The sequence below is a fragment of the Notolabrus celidotus genome, chromosome 16, assembly GCF_009762535.1.
Source record: "Notolabrus celidotus isolate fNotCel1 chromosome 16, fNotCel1.pri, whole genome shotgun sequence".
Lineage (NCBI taxonomy): Eukaryota > Metazoa > Chordata > Actinopteri > Labriformes > Labridae > Notolabrus > Notolabrus celidotus.
The window spans coordinates 6497196-6522708 of record NC_048287.1 but is presented as its reverse complement, the minus strand read 5'-3'; the positions used below and the strand labels follow the sequence as shown (position 1 = coordinate 6522708).

Here is a 25513-nt window from a genome sequence, read left to right as displayed (position 1 = left end):
CCGGAAGTGCTGTAAATGCTGTAAATACAATGCAGACCAATCACAGGACAACCAAACCATCTCACAGATGTATTCACCACGTTATAAACAAAGATGCATGAACCCTATGCACTTCCTGTCGGCACCTGTGTCTCTGTGCCTGACTTTTTGTTGGCTCTTACTGACTTTATTCCCTCCTATGATGATCCTCGCTTGTATTGTATTACTTCTCAGCTTCTGCAAAATATAATTTATACATTGTTACACTGTAACATGGACGGAATGCAATGAAACATCGCTCACCTTCGAGCATTTCCCCAAAGCATGGAGCTGCGTCAGTTCCTTGTTCCTCTCAATCTCTGCCTTCAAGCATTTTCCCCTGGTAGGGACCCCCAAGGCAAACAGGTCCTAAGTGAGGGGACAGACAAAGTGCGGCCCAGGACACCTGATGAAGAGTGACCACGAGGACAGGTGTGCCCTGTCTGGAGAGCCTCACCCTGGAGCCAGGCCTTGGGTTGGGGCCCGCAGGCGAGTGCCTGGTGGCCGGGCCTTTATCCATGGGGTCTGGTTGGGCCCAGCCCAAATGGGTGACATGAGTTCCTCCTTTCGTGGGCGCACCCGCAGGGGGAGTCATAGAATGTAGGTACAGAGGGGATTGGGCAGCAGCCAGAGGCAGGGGCCTTGGCGGTCTGATCCCCAGTTATGGAAACTGGCTTTAGGGACATGGAACGTCACCTCTCTGGTGGGGAAGGAACCTGAGTTGGTGCGGGAGGTTGAGAGATACCGGCTAGATATAGTCGAGCTCACCTCTACGCACAGCTCGGGTTCTGGAACCAACCTTCTCAAGAGGGGTTGGACTTTCTTTGCCGGAGTTGCGCCGGGTGAGAGGCGGAGGGCGGGTCTGGGCTTGCTCAGCTCCCCAGCTTTCTGCCTGTGTGTTTGAGTTTTCCCCGGTGGACGAAAGGGTCGTTTCCCTTCGCCTATGGGCCGGGGAACAGGTCCTGACTGTTGTTTGTGCTTATGCACCAAATAGCAGTGCAGAGTACGCACCCTTTTTGGAGTCCTTGGGACGGGTGCTGGAAGGCGCCTCTACTGGGGACTCCATTGTCCTACTGTGGGACTTCAATGCTCCTGTGGGCATATCGAACACCATGTTTGAACATATGGGTGTTCATAAGTGCATGTGCCACCAGGACACCCTAGGTCGCAGATCACTGATCGACTTTGTAGTCGTATCGGCTGATCTGCGGCTGTATGTTCTGGACACTCGGCTGAAGAGAGGAGCAGAGCTGTCAACTGATCACCATCTGGTGGTGAGTTGGATCAGGTGGTGGGGAGGATGACGGTCAGAGCTGGCAGACCTAAACAGACAGTGAGGGTTTGATGTGGTCCTATTGGCGTCATCGAGCAGTGACCTCCAGCTCGCACAGGGACGGTTTGCAGCCGAGTGTGAAGCAGCAGGGATGAGGATCAGCACCACCAAGTCTGAGGCCATGGTGCTCAGTCGGAAAAGGGGGGCTTGCCCGCGGCAGGTCAGAAGAGAGTCTTTAACCCAGGCGGAGTTCAAGTATCTTGGGGTCTTGTTCACGAGCGAGGGTAGGAGGGAGTGCGAGATTGACAGACAGAAAGGGGCAGTGTCTGCAGTGATGTGGACGCTGTACGGTCTGTTGTGGTGAAGAGAGAGCTGAGCCAGAAGGCAAAGCTCTTGATTTACCGGTCAACCTACGTTCCTACCCTCACCTATGTTCACGAGCTGTGGGTGGTTTTGAATGTCCGTACTGACATGTTGGGTCATACAGAGATGTTGGGTGGTTATGAATGTCTTTACTGACATGTTGGGTCATACAGAGATGTTGGGTGGTTTTGAATGTCTGTACTGACATGTTGGGTCATTTAGAGATGTTGGGTGTTATTGTATGTCTGTACTGACATGTTGGGTCATTTAGAGATGTTGGGTGTTATTGTATGTCTCTACTGACATGTTGGGTCATGTCAGTACAGATAAACAATAACACCCAACATCTCTGTAAGTAAATGCTTTAAGTGTATTATATGGATTTCTGCTTTAAGACCACGATACATTAAAAAACTGAATGCAAATTGAAAAATTAAAAACCAATTTTACTTTCAAAGATCTAAACCAGGTCGGATTTGGTTTCAGGAACGCATACGTGTCGAGTCCTGGAGTGTACAGAGGAGAAGCTATCTCAGTGCCATCTGCTGGTGGTAGAGAGGGACTACTACAGTCATAAATCTCAGCTCTGATTCCTCACACACCCTGAAACACACGTTTTTATAAACCTAAACCTAAATATTAAACCTGAGGTTTTCATTCTGTAGCTCATTAAAAGTATTAAGTATGTTTTTTTCTTTATGTTGTGACATTAATTTAACTTTCAGACATTCATGTTTGATATTTAAAAGATGTTCTGAGCATGTCTTTTTCGAAAACGAAGCATGAGTAGAAAGGAAGGAGAAAAGTGTGTTGATCTGTTAAACATTTGCTTCAAATCCAGAAATCAATAATGATGGATTCATACCATAGCCTTGGTAACATCTTGGGATCCACTACATGGTAAGGGCAGAGTTAGAAAAATTAAAATTGAAAAATGATAATTGACTCGATTAGATGAACCATATGTAGTGCTTTGTCTTTACACAGATATAAATTCTTATTATATTTTTTACTGTTGCATCAGCTTTAGTTTGAGACCTAATTTTACAGACAGAAATATCGATTTAAAGGCACAGTGAAATAAATTGCTCCCCTGCTCACCCCTCCTGTCGTTGAAGCTACGGTGGCCTTCAAGGGCAAAAAGCTCCTGTGGTACATGATAAGTATGATCCTCTATTTGTAGTTGTGAGTTTTTACTATGAAACCAACTATCAGTACAAATACATTTGCGCACAGCAACAAACGCTCTCTTCTTCTTCATCATCCAAACAGTGCATTTTGCACGGCCACTCCCTAAATACAAAAACAGGCATGTTACTAATTTGTCCATTCTGTGTTATGGTAGAAACATGGAGGTGCAAGAGGGGCAGAAGGGGACCAGCTCCTTATGTAGATCTAAAAGGCTCATTCTAAGTTAACAAAAACAAAATGACTCTATTTTCAGGTGATTATACACTGATTTAAACATACTAATAAATATTACTCACTGTATCTTTAGTATGAAACTCTGATTTTCGACCTGGACTCGATCATTGACTAGAAGATAGAGAGGAGGACTCAGACTTATATATTGTTATAGACTGTTTTAATGTTTATGTTACATTTTCTATGGTGTTTTTTTTTATATATATAATGTATTAAGTTTAGATTGAGGGCTAGCACGTGTGTTCACCTGCATGGTCGTCCACATGCCGTCTTGTAGTCACTTCCAGGATAAAGAGAAGTTACCAGCCGTGCATTTTGCTTTCAAAGATGTCACAGTAAGTGACAGCAAGAGCAAGCAACATGTTTGATATGTTAAAGAACTATCAAGGAAAAGAAACAAGCTCAGACTTTAGCAGACATCTTTCCAGGATGAACCCAGAAAAGAAAGAGATGTATAAGTTACTTCAGACTAGAATGCTAATGCTAATATTAGCAACTAAAGTGATTCAAGAGTCCAAGATGTTTGGTTGGTTAAACTCCTGATTAATAGTGGTTGGGCTGCAGGTATTTAAAGTGCATTGGACTCCTGCAGTGATCCCACTGCAGCAGAACTGATGTGTCCCCTCAGTAAGAGCTGTGACATTGATCTGGAGATTTGATTAAATCTCCAGACACATATAGGATCTGTTAGAATCTAAAGTTAATAAATCAAATGTCTTTTCTAATCATCCAAAGTCCCAAACCGTCAGTCCAGGATCTGACAGGGATTGGTTTGAAGTAAAAAAGCTCTCCTTGTAATAAATGATATTAGTGAGGACTCGACTCAGATTGATTCCCACACCATTACAGCCACTGATTATCACTAGCCCTATGGCTCATGCTTGTCAATATGTGGCTCCATAAATGTATAATAATGTATACACTAACAGTTTGTGGCGGTGTGATCAAGCTGAAAAGCTTGCCTTTCTCTGATTTTAAGCACACTAAACGTTACTTCACAGATTCTCCTGTCAGATACTTGGTTGGATTATTCTTATAATAACTTTAAAGTAAGTATATGATGAAATATTTATATAAAAATTAAGTCAAAGTCAAAATCTGAGTGTAAAGACTGAAATGAGAGTTCAGTTAATTTCAAACATGTGAAAATCCGGATGACAACCACACAAATAAAACCATGTCACAACATGATCTGCATTTATAAAATTTATTTATATAGATATATTCATCTATACATTATGTATGTATGATAGTTTGTATACTATATTCATATATAAATCTATGCATACTGCAATCCTTTCACAGAGGAGAACAGAACCACATGTCAACAATGTTAACACAATAACTGAAGCTCTGGATATCAAAAAGGCCAGACATTCTGAATTCACCGACGGGGAACAAAAAGATGGCATCGCGAAAAATATCTGAACACCAGCAACTCAGCTTCAAATTACAATCACTTCAGTTACAATCAGAACTTTATGTGGAATACCTATTCAGCTCATCTACGCTCAGCTAGAGTCTGTACAGTTTGTAGAACAGAGACGACGTGCCTTCAAAGAGGGAACTGCTGGTGGCTGCGAGACGTTAACCTGCGTCTGAGCCGGAGGGGAGGTTGCCACCAACACAGGACAGCGGACACCTGGGTCTCTCTCTTATTTTTTTTTTTTATAAAGAGGAAAATGTGTCTCCAAGATGTCCAAACGCGTCCAGGATCTGATTTTGTTGTTTCAGAGCGTCTCCGTTTCCAATGTGCAGAAATCAGCAAGCAATACAGCAACACTGATATTTGATTTGTCACAATGCCCAAATAATTTAGAAAATGACCCGAAACTACAAAAACACAGCATAGCATGTAAAAAAAAAAACTGCATGAAAGCCTGAAATAAAACTTTGTCTTTGTTTGCTTCCCTAATTCATTCAATTTTAAAACATCCTCCAATTCCTCCGACCTCAACATTCATCTCGTTGTCGTCTGCTTCTTTAAATTTAAAGACAATTCCTCCTCGTCAGTCGCTCAGTGTTCAGGGGTCTTGTGTTTTTAACTCGCCCTGCGTCACATTAGCACCTCTTCAGATTAATGTGTGCCACTGAGAAGCACATACTCAACTCTTAGCTAAACAGCTCAAATCATAAAAGCATTCACATATTGCACTATGAATGCAAAAATACCAGCCTACGCTATACAGAAAAGTGCTTCTAACATTTGTACACTTGCAAACAAACAGTATGCTACACACAAACACAAGAAACATATACATCTATCAGTGTGTCTGTATGTACGCATTACCATCACACAGGCTGTTACGCCCTACAGTACAGTACAAGAACATTTTATGGTCTTCCTCCCTCTGTAAATGTCAGGTTTGAGCTTTCAAAGCATCATGGGAGAGGTGGAGAGGTGCAGGTTTGGTTGGGATGGGAGGTGTGGCCCCCGGGTCCGATCACAGCCGTTACAGTTTGTGTTGTGTCAAGTACTACAGGAGTCTTCAGGAATGGACCTTGAAGGCGAGCAGCTGCTCAGAGTGCATGTTGTTGAGCGAGCGCAGGTCAGGCAGCTTTAGCAGCAGCTTGGTGAAGATGGCCGACTCGTTCGGGTGGTTCTTGGTGATGAGGCTTCGCAGGGCGCGGATCAGAGTCTCCTGCAGGGCCTCCACTGAGTTCACGTTTTCTATGCCGGAACGGTCTGGAAACACACACAGAGACGATTTCAGCATCAGAATTAAAGAGAGGAGGGGATTTGATCTTTGACCAAAAGAGTCACACAGCAGACATTAAAGCCACATGATTTAAAGAAACAGGGTTAATGGTGAAAGTTACCTGCAGAGACCAGAACCACAGCAGTGAAGAGGCTCATCTCCTCCTCGCTCAGGCCGAGGTTGAGGAGTTTTTCACTGAAGTCTAACATGGAATTGAGGAGGTCTCCGGCCCCCATGGCCTTCAGAGTGTCCACACTGTACTTCTTCCCACCCAGGAAGGTGACGGTGCGGTCCTTCAAGTCAAACAGAGAGGCAAAGCGAACCACCAACACCTGCAGGGAAACAAATACATCTCTCCGTCACTCTCCGGCCAACACGCTGCTCACTGTGAAACCTGAGGAGTCGTATTCGTGTCACAAGGGTTAGGAAAAATGAGGGTACCTCAAAGGTGCCGGCCTTCAGCAGGCTGACCTGGTCCGGCTGGGACAGGTCTCTGAAGCCCGGGATCTTCTTGGCAAACTCCACCACCTCCCTGACAGCAGGGGTGAAGCTGTGGGAGAACTCCTCCCACACCTCGTGGCCGGACTTCTGAGGGTCCACCTGAGCAGACGTGTTCATGGGACAAAGCTGAGGAGAGGACAGAACAAACAGACTCGTGAGACGTTTTTACAATCATTATTTAAATTAAAGCTGCCAGTTAAACACATCCTACATTAAAGACTAATGAGTGTGCGCTACCAGCGCTAAGATCACATCTATGAGATCCCCCTGAACCCCAAAGAGTCTTAGATTCAATCAGATGGACTGGATTATATATCCAAATGAGTATTAATGCTGCTCTGTTTCTGCAGGATGAGGAAATATGCGACTGTCAGCTAAGATTTTTCCCACTTCAGTCACATAAAGGAAAGATTAAATGGGATTAGAAGATGTTTTGCTGCCCCCAAGTGGACAAAAAAAGCAGTTCACCCTGATTTATAAAATTCTGCACCACTTTCCAGTTTATAAAGTATATTTTCATTTAAGTGGATTCTTCTAAATAAAATCTATAAAATGTTACAGATTCAGTCCTTTTTAAAACACATAATGAATTGTCTCTTTGTCTGAAAGGAAACTCTTCTTACCAGGTACATCCTGTTGCCTCCTCTCCAGTGGGGCCCATTGAAGGCTCCGTTGGTGAACCCCTCTGTGGGCGGAGCTCTGAACGCTCCATGATTGTAGGCTGGGCAGTGGCTGGTGGCAGCAGTCCTTGACAGTCTGAAGGGGCAGTGGTTGGTGTCCTCCTGAAGCCGGGGGGCCAGGCTGGCAGAGGCCTCCTGTGATGAAATGGTGACCATGTTGTTGTGGCAGTTCTTCCAGGAGTCCTGCAGCTCCTCGGCCCGGTTCTTGGTAGTGGTGTTTTGGGCGGAGCCACTGTTCAGGGGGCCTGAGGGGGCCGGGGCCTCCACTGCCAGGCTGCTCTGCTCCTGGTTGTACATGAAGGTCTCCTGGTGAGCCCTGGTCACTGAGCCGATCACTTCCTCCTCCCCGCTGTCCGATGAGCGAGGGGAAACCGAGCTGGGGCTGGTGTCCATGGCGACTGTGGGTTCAGGCTCAGAGCTGGAGTCTGATTGGTTGGATGGAGAGCAGGAGGAGGTGGTGCTTGTGTCCTCTGAGGTAGCTTCTGTAGCGCTAGCTATCAGCGGTTGGCCGATAGAAAGCGTCTGGCTGCTGTTGAGTTGGTTGTTGTTCATCATGTTGTTCATGGCACTCTGCATCTCCAGCAGCATGCGCTGTTTCTCACGCTTGGGGATCCGGCCAAAGCGCACAGCTGAGAAGAGAGGAGAGAACGCCCTTTAGTTTTTCGGTTTTAAAGTGTACCAACCTGTTTTCATGTTTTATTCTTCAGTTATTAAATCTGCTCTCAAATAGTTCACTGTAGAACCAGCTGTGGCTGCAAAATCATGTTTTTAGACATTCAACCGACCAATAAGTGTTTTTTTGACTGCTGACAGAAACATTGTTATTCTGAGTATCTGACAACACTGTTGAAAGATTCCCTTCAGAGGTGGATCTTTTTGCAATGGTAGGGTGATCTTTTTTTAAACCTGAACCTGCTGATCTCTTAAAAGCTACCAGACTCCACTGACAAAAGCAGCAATTTAACCCTGCAGGATGGCGGACTTGCTGGTACATGGCCATTTTTCCTTGAGAGACTACTTTGCAGCCATTACATTCCACTTTGCACTTTCTTCCTTATGCAACATACAACTTTTTTTTTCTACAGGTCATTTGGAACACAGAAATAAACAGTTGAAGCAGGTTTTCATGTCCTATAGTTCTGAATCAGTCTAATTACTACAGATACTCACAGTCTCTAGACATCCCAACCATCAAGCATTTCTTGAAGCGGCACTGCTGGCAGCGGTTCCTGTTGATCCTCATGATGGGGCAGGTCTCGTTCTTAAGGCACTTCTTGTACTGGATGTTTTGCTGGATGCTTCTCCTGAAGAAGCCCTGTTTGTTAAAAAAACAACACATTGATTTTAAAAACACTCAAACTTTGTGCATATTTTTTTAAGTTTTGAGTTTCAATAACACTATTTATAACTCCTGTATAACTCTTAAATGTGTTCTCCTGCTCTAATGTGTGCACTACTCCCTGCAGTGAACTAGGCCACACGGCGATGTGAAATGTAAGAAGCAGCTAATATTAACATGGAGAGAGTGAACTAGTTTCAGTGAGTCTCTGCTTGAAGTCGTGCAGATGGCTCGGCTGGCGGTGACCCACTTCAACTTGCGCCCAAAGTCACTGCAGCAGCAAAACTGATCCTGATTCAGTGTTGTGTGTATGTGTGCACTTACATACCTAGCCAACAGAGGACGTGGAAACATTACACACTCACCCACAGGGGACTGCTGTGCCACCAGGGGACATTTAAGAGGTAACACTTTGGACATGCTCTACATCCTGATTAATTCAGATCTAAAAACATATCAAATACTTAACTTTTGTGAAAGTGGGATGATCATTTTTAATGTTAAAATATTCATAACTATTTTGTTAAATTAACATGAAGGTCCCTGTTTGATATAAAAAAAAAACACATGAAGAGTAATTCAGAATGTCAAAATTACCTTTCTATTATATTTTTCTTTTATTCAAATTTCCAGAAACAGATGTCCCCATCAAGGTGTAACCTGTAACCTGTCCTCTGTTGGTCATGAAGGTATGTATGTGTGTTTGTGTTTGTGTTTGAGTGAGTTTGTGGATGGGGGCCAGAGAGTTCAGAGAGCAATCTTCACCTTGCATCCCTCGCACGCATGGACGCCGTAGTGGAAACCAGACGCCACGTCGCCACACACTTTACAAAGCAGCACCAGGCCATTGATTTCTGATTAATAAAAAAAAAGTGATAAAATGAGCATATGTAATGTTGCATGTACCACTCCAAGTTCATGTAAATCCCTGTTGGGTCTTTTTTTGATGGTTTCCACCCTGTTGCTGGTTTGGAGAAACTCAAAATACCTTGAAGTTATTCATAAGAACACTCATCCTAACACAGTTTATTCTATCAGTTATCCGTTATCATATTTCATCTGCTGGGTGTCTTTAATTCAAAACAACATGTAGTTTGATAAGGTTGTGATGCATTTAAGATCATGGGAATTAAAAGCTTTATTGTCTAAAAACCACCACCACCAATTAACATCTGAAACAGGACTGGTAGGATTAGCACAAATAGCTGTGACGACACAAAGCCCTCTGACCAACTCACTTGTGATTCCACATTTTGCAGTGGAGGATGAGCGTCCGCTTTTTTGAGTCCCTGGAAGTTTTTTGCCGTCAGCGGGGAATGCTGCCGGCTGACCCAGCTGGTTGCGGCTGGGTGAGGAGCCGTGAGACGGCGAGGATGACTGGTAGCTGCCATTGGAGGAGTCGCTGTGGCATGACTCCGGGCTCAAGCTGGAGCTGGATGAGCTGATGTAGGCTATTACGCCTCCTGGTGGACAAAAGCAGACAGAGAGAAGGAGAGTGAGGATGGAGGCAGCTCAACGTGTGCAGAGGTTTGTTTATGGAAAGATGTATGCAGCAGTAGTGTCAGTTCTTATACAAAGAAAAAGTGAACTACACTGCATTTTTCATTTTTTGCACTTTGCAGGAAAGTCCATTACAAATATTTTTTTTTTTTCATCAAACATTTTGTAAAACTTCCTGAATCAAAGAGCAATTATCAGATTAAAGATATCTATTTACCTCATTACATCTTCCAACCACTGGAAATTATAGAAAACTAAATAAATACATAAGATAAGTAAAGGACTTATGTCTTAACTTTTTGTGCAACTGCCCCAAAAATAAAGAAAATCAAATCAGTAATCTCCATTCTTTTAGTTTCTCTGGTGTTTTATCATTCAGAATTCAAACAATCAGTCCTTTAATTTTCTGTGCATTGTGTTCATGTATCAGTAGATGGCGCTTCTCCTCTCTTTGTCTGTAACTTCATGCTACTCCCTTTCCCCTGTATGAATGATGTGGCCGTAACCATCAGAGGCTTGGGGTAGTTTTACCGTCAAACCAACAAGCTTAAGAGGGCAGATCATTATACGACAACACCCTCTCAGCCAGTAGGAATCGAGCAGACAGGCCAAGACACTTTTTCCCCCTCAACATAGGCTGACCTGATTTCTTCCCCTACCACTCTCAATGATTAGGTAACAGGCATTACATAATGTCAGCTTCACAGGGTGTGTGTAGTAGGCAGTCTGGCTCCTCCCTGTAGCCATTCACACATACTGGTCTTTAACAAATAGATCTAATGCCATTTGAAACCAGTCGATATAATTTCTGACTGAGGAGGCACATTATGATGTAACACATTTATTTCATCTTAAAAGGATGACTCATGTCTTGTGTTTTCATCTGAGTATTTTCAAACAATTATTTTCCTTGTAATAAAAAGCAGTTTTTGCCTAAAACTACACAGAAAAAAAGACTTAAATTGTAACACAAATGTTCTGCAGGAAATGTACCAGGTTGCCTTTCTGTCTTCAGTTGTGACCCAATTGAAAGCCCACTTTAACCACATTCAATTACATAACAGCTTCTCAGAAAATGTGCATGTACGTGAGAACCAGCATGAAACATAACACAAACACAGTGTCAATGCAAACGACGAAGAGCCTCTTTGGAAACTCCTATGATCATCTATTTGCATGTGTTTAGATAATATGGAGATTGTAATCACACTTTCGAGGGTTTCAGCAGGTAAAACTGAGAATTCACAATGTTAAAACTTGTTTATGAAAAAAAGGCTGTCAAAATTACCACAGGGTGTGACGTCACAAAAATGACATTACATAAACAAGGCAGTCCTTTCAAAAAAAATTGCATAATGCTTATGTTATAAAGAAGTTGGTGCCAACATTAAGTCACATATAAATGTTGTGATTTCAGGGTAAGACTTAAATGTGTCTGATCCGATTTTCTCAATCGAACTTTGCAAAAGTGGAAAATGTAATACAGTGATGCATTCAAGCTCTTCGGGAAATGTGAAACCTGTTGGACTAGTTTTACTGTTACTAAGCCATTTGGTGTCACATGATTATGCAACAAGTGTTGGTAAAATGTGTAGTGTTTGGAGGGTTTTCTGCAGAAAAATTAAAGTTTTGCACAATTATTTTTTTTCTTTTTAAAAGAAGACTTATATTAAATTTATTTTTTTGAAGTATCTTACAAATGTCTCATTTAACGTCTATTAGAGATGAGACTTCACAGCAAAATGTAAGTTTGATATACTTTCTCTGAATACTTACTCGCCTGGGCACCATGAAAATAACAGCAAATTACACAAATAAACTCGTATTTCCCACAGTCACTGAACGCCCCATAGCTTTGGACACATTTTCAACCCGCCCCCACATGCACCAAGCATGTTCTTTCCCCAAGAAAACTGGGTCACTGTGAGATGCCTCACGTGTACCGGCGGTGAGGACCCACGCCATCTCGACGGGAGGAATTATGCAATGACCACGTCACGGCATCGCTCGACCAATCAGAGGCGACGCACGGGGAGCGTAAACACAGGTGCACATGGCTATCTGTTGGGTCCATGTGAGAGGAGACGACTGCAGTGCTGTTGAGCCCATCTACTTGGGTAATAACAACAGCCCCTGAGCCATCCTAACCCACTTTAATCAACAGACCTGGCCCCCCTAATATCCCACATTTAATAATACCTCTGAGAAATAATGGATTTTAATAAAAACCTGTTCTTTGAGTCTAATGGCAGAAAGTGAGCACAGCACTACACCCATTGAAACAAGCAACAAATTAATTAAGGTTGAAGCACACTCACCAGCCTTTGTAGACTCCATGTCCTGTGTTTTGGGGGGTTTTCCTCCTCCTCTGCTACCTCAGTGCAGAATCCGTGTTTCTGTTTTAGTGATCAGCAACTGCAAAGTCGCTGATTGATACCGACTGAGATACTACCACATTAAATCAACGACACCCAAACCTGCTGAAGACTGCATACACTTCAGACAAATAAGAAATAACAACGACCTGATCAAAAGGAGGAAAGAAATGTTAGATAAGAGACCGAAGTTTTCAGAGATTGCGTTCAACGACGCCAAAAATACGCAAATTTTCGTCGGTCGTGCTAAATTCTTCTCTCCCAATAAATCAAAAATAAGAGCTCGTCGGTTTTTCAGTGTAACACGAAATAAATGTATAAAAACCCGTTCACCATTCAGAGATAATAAGAGAATTGGGGCTGCGAGAGGAGGCGCGACTCCAGTAGGTTTGGCGGACTGCTTTTGCTGTGACTGTTTCGAGGAGCGAACTGTGCGCAACCATGTGACCCAGTTCATCGGCTCCTCCTCCTGCAGCTCTGCACTAGTGTCAATGTAACCCACTGACATACTTTCACCAATCAAAGTGAACAAAGAGGGTTGGCAAGCACACCCCGTGTCCAAAAAACACGAGCGTTGCAACATAATGTAACATTTATACATTTTAACTTGTTCCTGTTTTTGGTTTACTCATACAAAGAATAAACACAGTGGAGGAGAAAACGAGGCTGGTATTTATATCTAAGTTTCTTCTTTTTGTTTTATTGGCAGTATATATTTTTATGTTAAAATATTTGTTTTATTAAATAGCCATCACTCAGACTTTAAATAGGGGCCATCACCACACATTCAGAAACACTGATATTGTCACCAATATATTTCCGAATAACTTATTGGGTTTTTTTTTAATATGTTTTTTATTGGGGTTTTTTCACACAAGATGACAGCCATCCAACACAAACTATTTATCACCAAGGCTGTGTTACAGAAATAATATAAACTGAAATATAAAGACAGAGAATCAATAAGTAAATTTAAGAGGGGTTTTTTGGTTTCACTCACCACAGGGGAACCTTCTGGGCACCAGCTGATTGTTTTTTTTGAATGCCAGACTATATAACGTGTACATTGTACAACAAGTTGTTTGTATTTGTAAAAATATTAAGACATTTACTTTGCGGTGTGGATGTTGGGGCTTTGAACTGAATGCAGGAGGTGTGGCGAGGGTGCGTTGAAAGGAAGCAGTGTGGACACTGTTGGACGAACATTGATTAAATATCCATTTGTGAAGTATGGGTAGAGGGCATGTGATAGTGGTACATTGAACATCTTGTTAACTTGTCCAAAATGTCTTGTTAATACTGGTATTTTGTCATTCTCATTATTTGTGCATTATTTTATTATTGTTATTTTTTCTTTATTGTCTGATACAGTATTTTTCTTCTCTGTTTGTTGTTTTGTCTATTTGTCTGTTTGTTTTTTTATTATTTTTCATGCCAGTCAAAGTCACACATTTTATCGTGATTTTTGTTGTTTTTTTTCCACTCTTTGGCTTGGCACTATCTTGTCCTGTATGTTGTTGATATGTGTTCAAAATTCAAAATCCTATAAACTTGAGTCATAAAAAGAGGGGTTTTTTTGTCTTGTCTTGTTTTGTTTGGACTTTGGGAAGAGTATTGTTACTGGGATAATAACTAACAGGGATCCTTTGTAAATAAGTTTGGGACTGGATCAGATATGAGAGGATGGATGAAGATGTCATGTTTATACATTCTTCTTTCCAATCCATACTGCTGATGTATGTCTGAGTTTAACCCCCCCAAAAAAATGTAAAATTACATTTTAGACATTTCATCAACAGTTTCCTCATTATAATCTGATTTCAATACAAAACTGTCAGTTTGTATTTATTTATTTTAATTTAGCATCACAACAAACTTCTACATTAGCCTACAGTACTCCTTTTCTTTTTATCCTTATCAGAACATTTTCTTTAAGCTCAGATATAAAAAAAATGGTACAATCACAAGGTCAGAATCAACATTGTTGACCAAGTGTGTGTGCACATTCAAGGAAGTTGACGTAACTTAACTTTGCTCTTTACGTATAAACATTAAACATTAAACTAACAAGCCAACATTAGACATTAAACCTAAATAAAATGGGCTACATTAAATTAATACATACAAACCTATGTTAGATAATAATGCACTGAAGAGTGAGAAGTGTAAAGGGTGGTGAAATGAACTAAATTAACAGATGAACTTTACATGCTCATATTCTTAAAGATTTAGTACACACATCCTTGGTCTTAACTGTACCATGTAAAATAATCATGTCAGTGTATTAGTCGAACAGCTCGGCCTGCAGGTAAGAGCACAGACATGCTCATTTCTAAAGTTAGAGTAAGGAATTTTCTGTCTTTGTTGATTTTGGCGCCCCCTGTGGACGGAGTGATACCTCTTTGCTGATATTTCCTGTACATGAGTAAGTTGTGCTTCCTGACTAAATAGTTACAACCTGCTTTCTTTTTACAGTTAACTGTATCCCTCATAGTGAATACTTGCTGTTGAAAAGGTACAAATATAATGGGGGGGGGGGTTCTTCATTGTGTTGTAAATCTCTCGCCCCTCATTACACTCAGGTAAAAATACAATATAGACTAAAAATGTGCACATGCATTTTGGGAGAGGAAGCAGTGTTCTGCTCCAATCGTTCAGATGAGTTAGCAAGCTTTCGACACTGAGTTTAAACTGTTACCTTCATCAAAATGTCTGGTTGAGTAGTAATAATCTAAATTCCTTGCAGTCTGAAGTTCTCAGATCTGGAAGTCTTTTCAATTGTTTGTTTTTGATAGCAGTCGCCATCTTTGGTGGTTAATCCCCTCGCTTAGTTTGACAAACTACATCTTTACCCAAACTGCAGGTGCAGGATTACTGCATCATCATTGTTTACAAACTGAGTCTAGAGGAACAGTCAGTCCTGTTACTGATGGTCTTGTTTGCTTTGTAGGTCATAAAGAGGCATCACTGTTCATTTCAGTCTGTTTCATAACCAGCTAAAAACTCCTCACAGGAGCTTTAAACTTTTCATTATTGTTGTCTGCTGTTACATCAGTGTTTCTCCTAAATCACCAAACTCCTTTGACAAAATCAGCATCTGTACCTGGCTTTGCAGAGACGGCCCCTCTACCACTGCTCTGACCTGTTCGTTTATCTTTGTTTGACTTTGTGTTTGAAATGGTTAGTTTGCACGCAACCCAATATTTGTGTGTCACACCAAAAAACACAAACAAACAAACTGATGAAGGGGGAGGTAGACAAGCTACGTCCTGCTAAGTAAGATTAGTGTTTTTGTTAATGGAGTCTGGTGGCTTTCGGGAGAGTAATAGAACAGCCATTTCTGGCTTGAAAATACATCTTTAACACAAAGAGACACAGATCAAACTGTAATATTGTCAGGAACCGAAGCAAATGACCTGTTTGCACCTCATAGTCATTTAGAATATGTAAAAGATATCACCCTCCACGTTTCTAAGTGATGCGTTCACTGTCCAAACTCTCTGCCTGAGCATCAAAGTTCCTGAAGTTTGTGTTTGTTTCATGCCAGGTAATTTTGCAAACAATATTAAGCTACTGATGTGGTTTAAATAAGACACACACCAGACAAGTGGATCCAGTAGTAGACTCTACATGTCACACGACTTGAAGCCGTTCTCCCCCCCACGTTGAATTCTCACAGGGTTAACCTGACATGGAGAGGCTTTCCTCCTCACAGCAGACAGGAGGAGGCCGAATCTGCACACAAAGATGTAGCAGCAGACATTTCCCTAGGCACTCTGGAGCTTATGTTTCCTTTAATAACCACAATGGAAGCTTTTAGTAGTACGAAATCCCACGCCGTCTCATCACGTTCTCCACTTTCCTTTAGGGGGGATTGTTAGAGAGCGGGTCAGGGGTTATTGCTGCCCCATAGACTCATATAAGAAGAGACAATAGAGAGGGAGTAATGTGAGAGACGGCCGTTGTTCTCACCCAGCCCTGCCTTGTTCTCAGTTGACCCTTTCACTCTTTAGGTCAGGGAGAAACTATTTCTGATAAGAATGAGAATGTGTGTCACCATGACCCAGGAAGTTTATCAGTGAGGATGTACCATAACAATGTCAGATTCTTCAACACACTGGTGATCCTCAGATTCACTAATTAGATTTTAAATGCAGAAATGTCCATAAACCAGACATTTTATTGATTTATTCTACAACCTCAATTTTAAAAGAGTTTGGACAATGTGTAAAGTTTTGATAAAAACATAATTTGATGGTTTGCAAAACATTAAAACCTACATTTAATTTAAAACAGTAAAAAAACAAACAGATCAAATATTGAAACTGTTACATTTCATTGTTAAATTAAATATGTATGCTTGATTTAAGTTTGCACAGGAGCATGTTTACCTTGCATCACCTCTTCTTATCAACCCTCTGTAAACGTCTGTCAACCAGGAGACCAGTTTCTGGACTTTGAAGTGAATGTCCGTTTCTAGCCTGATAGAGGATTTCAGCTTCTCAACAGTTCAGGGTCTCCTTTGTCATATTTTTCATTTCATGATGCTCCAAATGTTATTAATAAGTGTCAAGTCAGGAGTGCTGGCAGGTCAGTTCAGCACCTGGACTCTTCTACTACAAAGCCATGCTGTTGTAATACGTGCAGAGTGTGGCTCGATGTTGTAATGTAAGGTCTTCCTGAAGAAGTCATTGTCTGGATGATGATGATAATAATAATAATGCTAATAATAATAATGCTAATAATAATAATAATAATAATAATAATAATAATAATAATAATAATAATAATAATAATAATAACTTATTTTGTACAGCAACTTTAAAAACAAATATTTACAAAGTGCTTTGACAAGCAAAGCATGGCAGGACTCGGACGACGAAATAAACCTTTTGACAGACAGAGAGGAGTGTAGGAATTCTAACAATGCAAAAACAAAATACAACCCAAAAAATTAAAAAGAATAAATAAAAAAAAAAGAATGAAGTGGTGAGACAGTTGAGCAAGGAATCATTGTTAAATATGTTTTTAAAAGATAAATAGATAAAAATAGATAAGTATATAAAAACATTAAAGGACAATAAAAAGATTTTAAGAAGAAGACGACATCACATCGGAGAAAATGGAAAAGGATAAAGTAGGAACATTAGAATAATGAATGAAAAAATAAATAAAAACAATAAATAATCAAATAGAATGATCAAATAAAATAAAACTATTAAGTAGTTGGATAAAAACTAAAAATAATAATGCATAAAATTAAAAGCCATTGAAAGGATGAAGTCACATTAAAAATGGATGGCAGCATATCTTGCTCCTAAACCTGTTTGTATTGTTCAGCAATAATGGAGCCTTCACAGATGTGTAAGCTACCCATGCCCTGGACTCTTATGGTCCCCATACCATCAGGGACTGTGTTAACTGTGTTAACAAGCCTGGAACAAATATGAACAAAAAGCATACAGAGGCGGCACAGCTGGCCTGGTAGTCTAGGCGACCACCCCATATACAGAGGCTGGAATCGTTGCAGCAGTCGCTTGTTTGGCTCCTGGCCTCAACCATTTGCTGTGTGTCTTCCCCCACTTTCCGCTCCCCACACTTCCTGTCTCTCTTTGGTGTCAATAAAGGTAAAAAAGTCTTCGACTAGAAACCCTAACCCTGACATGTCATGGTAACCCTGCCAACAGCATGATGATATGTGTGCTATACTTAGCCACAGCTGTGAATATTGATATGTAATCATGTAATGAAGGGGCTCATCCATCTGTGGTTCAGCGTGGGAGTGGAAACTAGGACCTGAACACTCAGTATCATACTGACTTGAGAGAAAGAGATGGTTTTGCCTGATTTTACCTACCAGAGAGCCACTTTGACTTGTTATCGTGTATTTTTCAGAGGCGATTAGCGCACAGGGAAGCTAACTTTAAACATGTATCTGTTTTTGGCTAATAAAGTTGAGATCTAAGTAAAATCCTACACACTGAGAACTGCCACCTAGTAGATTTTACCTCTACTCTCCCAATGTATCTTCAATATATCTTGTATTTTAAAGCTCTGAATATTCCAGAATATTCCTTTTTAGCTGCTTGAAGCATCCGCCTGTTTGCCCAAAACTCCTCGACCTGGGCTGAACTCTGGACTTTATTCTTTCATTCTAGACGCAGATAACATTCAGCAAAAATCTGCTCTCTATATAATCCAAAAACATGTCCTACGCTTTCATGACCCCCATAACCTCTACCGCATTAGACTCACTAAGAAACACACTTCACACTTCAGGCCTTGACCCTCAGTTTCTGTAAGACCAGCTCCTTTAAATCCAGCATGAGGTGCTACAAACTAAATAGAATAAAACAGTTTTAAAGCCTCTGGAAACGTAAATGAAATATTTAAAATTCAAATAGAATATCAAAATATAATGTGTAATCAAGCTTCAACAAAAATCTGAGTGAAAATACACACCCATAACTATGGAAAAACTCTGTTCAAAAACAGATTATTTTACAGGTCAGAGCATTTCTCAGGACTGTGTGGGCGTGGCCTAACTCTTTGATTGACAGGTCAAGAGAGAGTTCACAGCCTGCATGTTTGAGCCGTCTGACTCTGAATCTAAAGACATCAAAACTCCAGAATCTGAAAATTATTCATTTTAAATGGTCTCTGAGTGCTGAGTCACAAAATACTTCAGAATCAGGACTTCTATCATTTATTAGTTTTATCTCTGTAGTCTCTGGGGCATCAGGACCATGGGACGCCCGGAGCAGCGGAGGCTGAAGTGTACTGAAGACGGTTAGAAAGTAAGTAAAGCGGTCCTGGGGAAAGTTAGTGGACCAGTCCTGGGAATAGTTAGTGAAGTGGTCCTGAGGAAAGTTAGTAAAGCGGTCCTGGGGAAAGTTAGTCAACCGGTCCTGAGGGAAAGTTAGTGGACCGGACCTGGGGAAAGTTAGTGAAGCGGTCCTTAGGAAAGTTAGTGAACTGGTCCTGGGGATAGTTAGTGAACCGGTCCTGAGGGAAAGTTAGTGGACTGGTCCTGGGGAAAGTTAGTAAAGCGGTCCTGGGGAAAGTTAGTAAAGCGGTCCTGGGGATAGTTAGTGAACTGGTCCTGGGGAAAGTTAGTGGACCGGTCCTGGGGAAAGTTAGTCAACCGTGCTTGTTGATCCAAACAGCTGATCGGCGAGTATCCATGCTCATGCAGCGGAAGAACAGCGGTCTGCGAGGTGCGTCTGAAAATAGTGCTCAAACAAAGGGGGTTTCTGACGGCAAACTGAATAGCTCCAATTTTTTTCAACTGGTGCATGCATTTGCACCGTGATGAGTGCCTGGACCATATTTTCTCAACTTTAGCGAAATTACGCAAAATAGGAGGCCCCGTCTGCAGCGAATTGTAACGTAGCTTGCCGGCCGGTCCTCTGAGAATTTTCTCATTAAAGGAGAAGAGCTCACCGGCACGCATTGTGGCTAGCAGGAGCAATAGTGTACTGTAACTCACATGAACCCACTTCAAAAAACTGAAGTATCCCTTTAAAACCCAGTGTGAAAACGTGTTAAAAAAAGTAATTGAACATATTTGAAAATGGATTGAAGTTGAGTTCTAATGTTTTTAGTATCTACATATGGTTTGAAATATCATATATATACATTTTTGTTGATTTGGGTTACCAGAGGCTTTAACTGTCTCCACCAAGGGGAGCAGAAGTAAAAAATATTGACTGTAATGTTTTGTAAGCTTGCAAAGTAAGCGCCAGTGCAAAAAAAAAAAATGCCGTAAATGGAGACAGGCCCTTAATGAACCAGAGGGTTTCTTTATCTGGGTGTACATTGATTAAATCCATGCCAGTCCTACTTTGAGTTGTGCTTCATCTGTTTGTCTTGTTCTTGTGATCACAACATCTCAGGGAGGAATTAAGAAGATGGACTGAATTCTGGCTGTCAAGGCCAAAGCTAACTTCTATGCATGTTTCTGTCCGATCATCTTGAATGCAAAGGTTTGAAGAAATCTAGAGTATTTTTGGTATTTGAATAATCTGAATACACAAATATTGTCTGAGTGTGTCTTTCCAAAAGGAAATTTGTCACTGAACCTCAAAGCTCTGAGATGTTATTACGAGGTTATTACGCCAGAAACCTTCAAACTCAAACAAATCACACTGCGACATCCCTCACCTGACATACTCATGGTGTTCACTCAAAACATCACTCCCTCATGTTTTAGGACATTTGACTCCTAACAAAGGTGGTTAAGACTACTTCCTGCTCTTCTAGCTGACCCCCCTCCAGTCGTACTATCCATTTAAGGAAACCCAATCTTGAGTCTTTTATTCTTTGTGACTGCTGACCTATTTCCAAACCAGAGGTTTTATACAAGGTGTTAAAAAAAGCATTCCAGAATCAATTAAACACATCAAACAAAGCCCAGAAGGTTATTTAAACGTCATGCTGCTGATTGTAATATCTCCTCTATCTTGCACTGATTCTTTCGATGTGTTTGTGGACTGTGGGTTAGCCTGGTTGCCAGGTCAGGGATGTGAGTCCATGTGTGGTGTGGGAGAGGTGTAATCCTAGAAGTGTTTGGGTGTGAGGTGTTTTAGACTCCGATATTTGTGTCACTGGGGCTGCCATAAGCTCTATAATCACTGAGTAAAGGCTGTTTTTTAACATCACGATATAAGCAGAATCAAGCAGTACACATGCCTGCTATACATTTGTTGGACCCTGACTCTGCATGAGTAAACAAGTCTTTAAGCTCTAAAGCTCTTTTGAAAGAAAATCATGTAGGGACAGAAAGTTTTAAAAAAATAAACACCTTTATGTGTGTTGTGTTCTCAGGTAGCAGTCGAGGCAGGAATGAATCATCGAGTGTCCACTTGAGGCTGGCTCCAGAAGTACCAGGAACCACATACACACAAATTCAAAAAAGATGATATTTACAGCAGAGATAAACATGTTTACAGCCTGGTACAAAAGACAAGTGTAGTCTGGATAGCTAATTTCTCGATCGGCACACACTGTACGTGGGTGAAATTTTTCCTAACGCAGCAGTTTAGAAGATATCAAGTTTGAGAGTTTTCCATTACGAGAGGAACAGCTGACCTGATTGACAGGCGGGAACACTGTAGCTGTTGGCGAGGAGGCTCAAAGCCCGCTTCTTTACGTCACACCCGCTCGACAGAAGTTGTGTTGAGTTCAACATTTCCAATATGGCTCCCGCCGCTGATTGGCTTCAAAACAGCTCTCACGCACAGATGGGTGACGTCACAGATCCTATGTCCATTATTTATGCAGTCTATGGTGGGTTTATCTCAGCTGCTCACAGTTGATGTATGACTCAGAAAAAGCCTCAAAACATTACAACCAGCTTTCAGCTTTTTCACTAATCAGGCATTTTAGGCTACAGCCATCAGAGAAGAGCCTGTGAGATCCTAGAGGGAGAGATTATGTGCAGTGGCGGCTCTAGACCAATTTTACTGGGAGGGCCAGACTGGGGCCAAGGGTGTTGTCAGAGGGACACATTCAACCCTGACAAAAGAGACTGAGAAGGGTGAGGACCGACTGAGAACAAACTGGCAAAACATCAGTGCATCCCTATACACTAGGCATATATACTATGTGTACTATATCAAAATGCAGACTGACAGCAGCTGTTCGGCTGTTTACACTCAACATGAGTCCCTTAGCGCTCAAAGCTTTTTTTATTGTATAATATTTGTTTGGTGTGTGGGGGGGGGTCCAGGTTCAGTTTTACAGGGGCACTGGCCCCTGTTGGCCCCTCCCCAGAACTGCCACTGATTATGTGGTGTAATAGAGAATAAGTAGTAAGAGAGTTTCAATTCTAACTTCACCTGACCGGTGTGTCACTCTCAAATTGTAGCTTCATGAATACACTCCGACAGCTTCTAATTATAAGACTGTGAGGAATAGACCACTGAAGTCACAGAGGTCAGATATCTGAGCCAACAGGGAGGCTGGCTGCTGGACAAACGGGTTGTAAATGTAGAAGTTAGGCTTTGCTTTTCAGTAAAGAAAGAGGAAAGAACTATTTTTAGATAACAGTCTGAGGCTGAAAATCACAGATCTGACACCAAAATCGTAATTTTCTTTTCTTAACTAATGATTATGGTACGATAACTTTAATCTGTGGGTCTTTTTCAAGGGGCAGGAGGCCGATACACGTGGTGAGACACCAGAGACGATATAAAAGGTGACAAACAAACAGTAAACAGCACAGTAAACTTGATTAGTTGGCCGATTAACTTTAAAATTTCAAATACTATCTTCATCCTTTTTCACCGTGTCCAAACAGCACACAAGCTTCTGATATCAACTGGCATCACGTCTCTGCATCGGTCAAGTATAAGCTTTCATGCATCATGTAAACAAACCTCTTTGCTGGCTGTGTGCACTCAAAGACTTCCTACTTTGCACTTTATAAACAGGCGAACGTCTCGCCCCCTAGTGTTGACACAAGTTAAGACACATTACTTCCATCGTGGATGTCAATATTATCAGTGCACCAACATCTCTTTGTTCAACAAGCTCTTAAATCAACAAACATTTCTTACTGAACACTCCCAGTGCCTTAGGGATCGCTCGCCTGCCAGCTGCCACTTAATTTAGGTATCTGTTGTGAAATGAGGAAGTATCATACAGGTGAGTCCTCATCTGAACTTTGTCTACCACGTCTACCACGTCTACTTGAACACAGAATGAAAATAGAAACAGGGCACTGTTCCATCACTCTGCTTCACGCTGTGTTGCTTGCAGCCAGTCTGGAAACAGTCAAGTGGGAAGAAATGTTATCCAGCTGATGCTCACTTTAGTCCCATGCTTGTGTGATACTTCACTCTAAGAGGGATGAAATAGTTTTACTGACATCAGCTAGCTGCACCAAACCAGATCAACACCCCGAATTATGCAAGACGTCAAGCCTCACAAACATATAAATGTGAGTTTCAAAAAATTTGCCCACTGTTCAATCTTCATGCATGGATGAGGTCACTCAGGAGGCCAGGCAGGCTGTAAATATATCAAATATGGAGCTCAATGGGGATTCACTCACTTTAGGACTCAGGCTCAAGAGGCCATTCAAGGTACTGCAGTTTGTTTCTTACTGACTCAGAATTTAAAGAATTTTCTGCAAAGAAACAAACAAATATGAACAGACATGAAGAAAAGATAACAAAGAGTGGATAAATAATTCAGTGAGCATCGTTATCACATATCAACGACAACAATATGTGTAATATGTGCTGAACTGGACCATCAGATTCATGAGAACGTCACGTTGCTTCCTTTTCAAACACACTGGCTGAAACTGTTCTTCCTTCGACTTCCTGTTTTTGTTTTTACTGCAGCATCTTTCAGATACAACCTTTACCATCACATGTTGTCTGGGGTTTGAGGCTCATGTCAATATTTGAGAATCAACCCAGCATGTTATTGAGCCAGCTATTCTGAACATTTAAATAATTCAAATATTTTAATCATTTTGTATTATAGTAACTCTTGCTGTTTTTCTTATTTCTTTTTTGTCGTGAAGCACTTTGGGCTGCATACTTTTTATATGAAAGGTGTGATATATATATATATAAAGTTGAAAAAAGGGGGAAGCCACAGGGGCTGTCTTCAGGCACACCAGCTTGAGTCAAGGAATAGGTTAAAAAGCCTTTAATTCATACAGGGCATAACATATTAAAAGTGGTATACAGAAAAAAGGAAATGCCAACCAGTGTCGACCCTCATTGGTTCATCATCAGGGCGTGGTGAAACATACTTATAAAGTTGAGTATGCCAGTTGTTTAAGTGTCAGTCATTGTAAAGAGATCTTTATTTCTCTCTCTTTGATGTTCTTCTGTAAATACTGTTACAGCTGGCTCGAATGCCGAACATAGTAAGGGAAACAACACAAAAGGATTAAGTTAGTTAATTGTATTTTATTGTAAACCAAACAGAAATTAACCTGAAAACTGGAAACAAACCACTGAGGTGCTGCTGCTGCTGAGAGAGGGGAGAGAGCGTGATTAACTGGGGACCTGCCCAAATAGACTTCAGCTGATTGCCCTCAGTTGCCGGTAATCACAGGTGATCACCACAGGAAGCTGCAGACACAAAACAAGACAGAACCCTGACGTAACACTCCCCCACCATAAAGATGACACCCCTGTGACATCACTCAAAAACACGTGACAGGGCATCAGCAACAACATTGTCTTTTCCTTTCTTGTGGTGAATCTCTAGATTGTAGTTCTGTGCAATGTTGGCCCAACGCATTAGCCTCTGGTTGCTGTTGTACAGACGGTTCAAAAACACCAGAGGGTTATGGTCTGTGTACACCACAACAGGCTGCAAGGAGGAACCGACATATACTTCAAAATGCTGCACAGCCCACAGCATGGCTAGGGTCTCCTTTTCGATGGTGCTGTAGTTCTGCTGGGCTGTTGAGAACTTTTTCGAAAAGTTGCACACAGGGTGGTCAATACCTGCCGAATCTTCTTGAATTAAGACAGCTCCAGCCCCTGTACCACTAGCATCAACTTCCAATTTAAACGGAGCCGCAAAGTTTGGGGCAGCCAGAACTGGGGAGTTGCTCAATACAGCTTTAACAGCTTGAAAAGCCTGCTCACAACTCGGGTCCCACACCAACTCCCTCACAGGACTGACCAGGTCAGCCAGTGGAGCAATGATCACAGGTGATCACCACAGGAAGCTGCAGACACAAAACAAGACAGAACCCTGACGTAACAATACAGATATGCTTACTGTAGGTTTTGCATTTGATGTTTATGTTTTTTCATAAGTAGAAAACTTGCAGTACTTTGAGAATTTGACTTCCAGGCTGCTGTTCATATTCATAATTTCAGGGTTTCAGTCTTAAAGATTAAAAAATGGCCACAATGGAGCCCAATAAAACGTCTAGAACTTGTGTTGGTAAGAGGTGGCAAGGTTTGAGAGGCTGAAGTGGACAGGGTTGAGATTCAGTTCAGCCTAACATTAAGATCTGTATAAGCTATTAATTTAAATTAGATTTCACCAAGATTTTCTGAATTGCTGCTTGTTGAGATTGAAATGTTAGGGGATTTTTTTGTTTGTAAGTTGTTTCTGAATGAAACGTTTAAAGGTTTTTAAAGATCTTTGTTATAAATTCATCCTACACTCAAGAGATGACAGTGGACTTCAGGAGAAGCCCCCCCCCCCCCCCCCCTCACCCCCCCTCACCATCCTGAACAGCACTGTGTCTACTGTGGACTCTTTCAGGTTCCTGGGATCCACTATTTCCCGGGACCTGAGGTGGACCTCCCACATAGACACAATCAGAAAAAAGGCCCAGCAGAGGATGTACTTCC

The 25513-nt window shown here is 41.5% G+C and overlaps 1 protein-coding gene across 1 annotated transcript; it reads right to left on the bottom strand.

Annotated features, from left to right (window-relative positions):
* Window positions 1–4270: 4270 nt before the first annotated feature.
* On the bottom strand, window positions 4271–12646 carry nr1d2b (nuclear receptor subfamily 1, group D, member 2b). The gene is made up of 8 exons (XM_034704715.1): window positions 12117–12646; window positions 9537–9761; window positions 9064–9152; window positions 8130–8274; window positions 6903–7588; window positions 6220–6405; window positions 5900–6110; window positions 4271–5765 (listed from the first exon to the last, which is right to left on the bottom strand). Exons 1-8 carry the CDS (start codon window positions 12133–12135, stop codon window positions 5569–5571), a joined length of 1758 nt encoding a protein of 585 aa, XP_034560606.1. The 5' UTR covers window positions 12136–12646; the 3' UTR covers window positions 4271–5568.
* Window positions 12647–25513: the final 12867 nt, after the last annotated feature.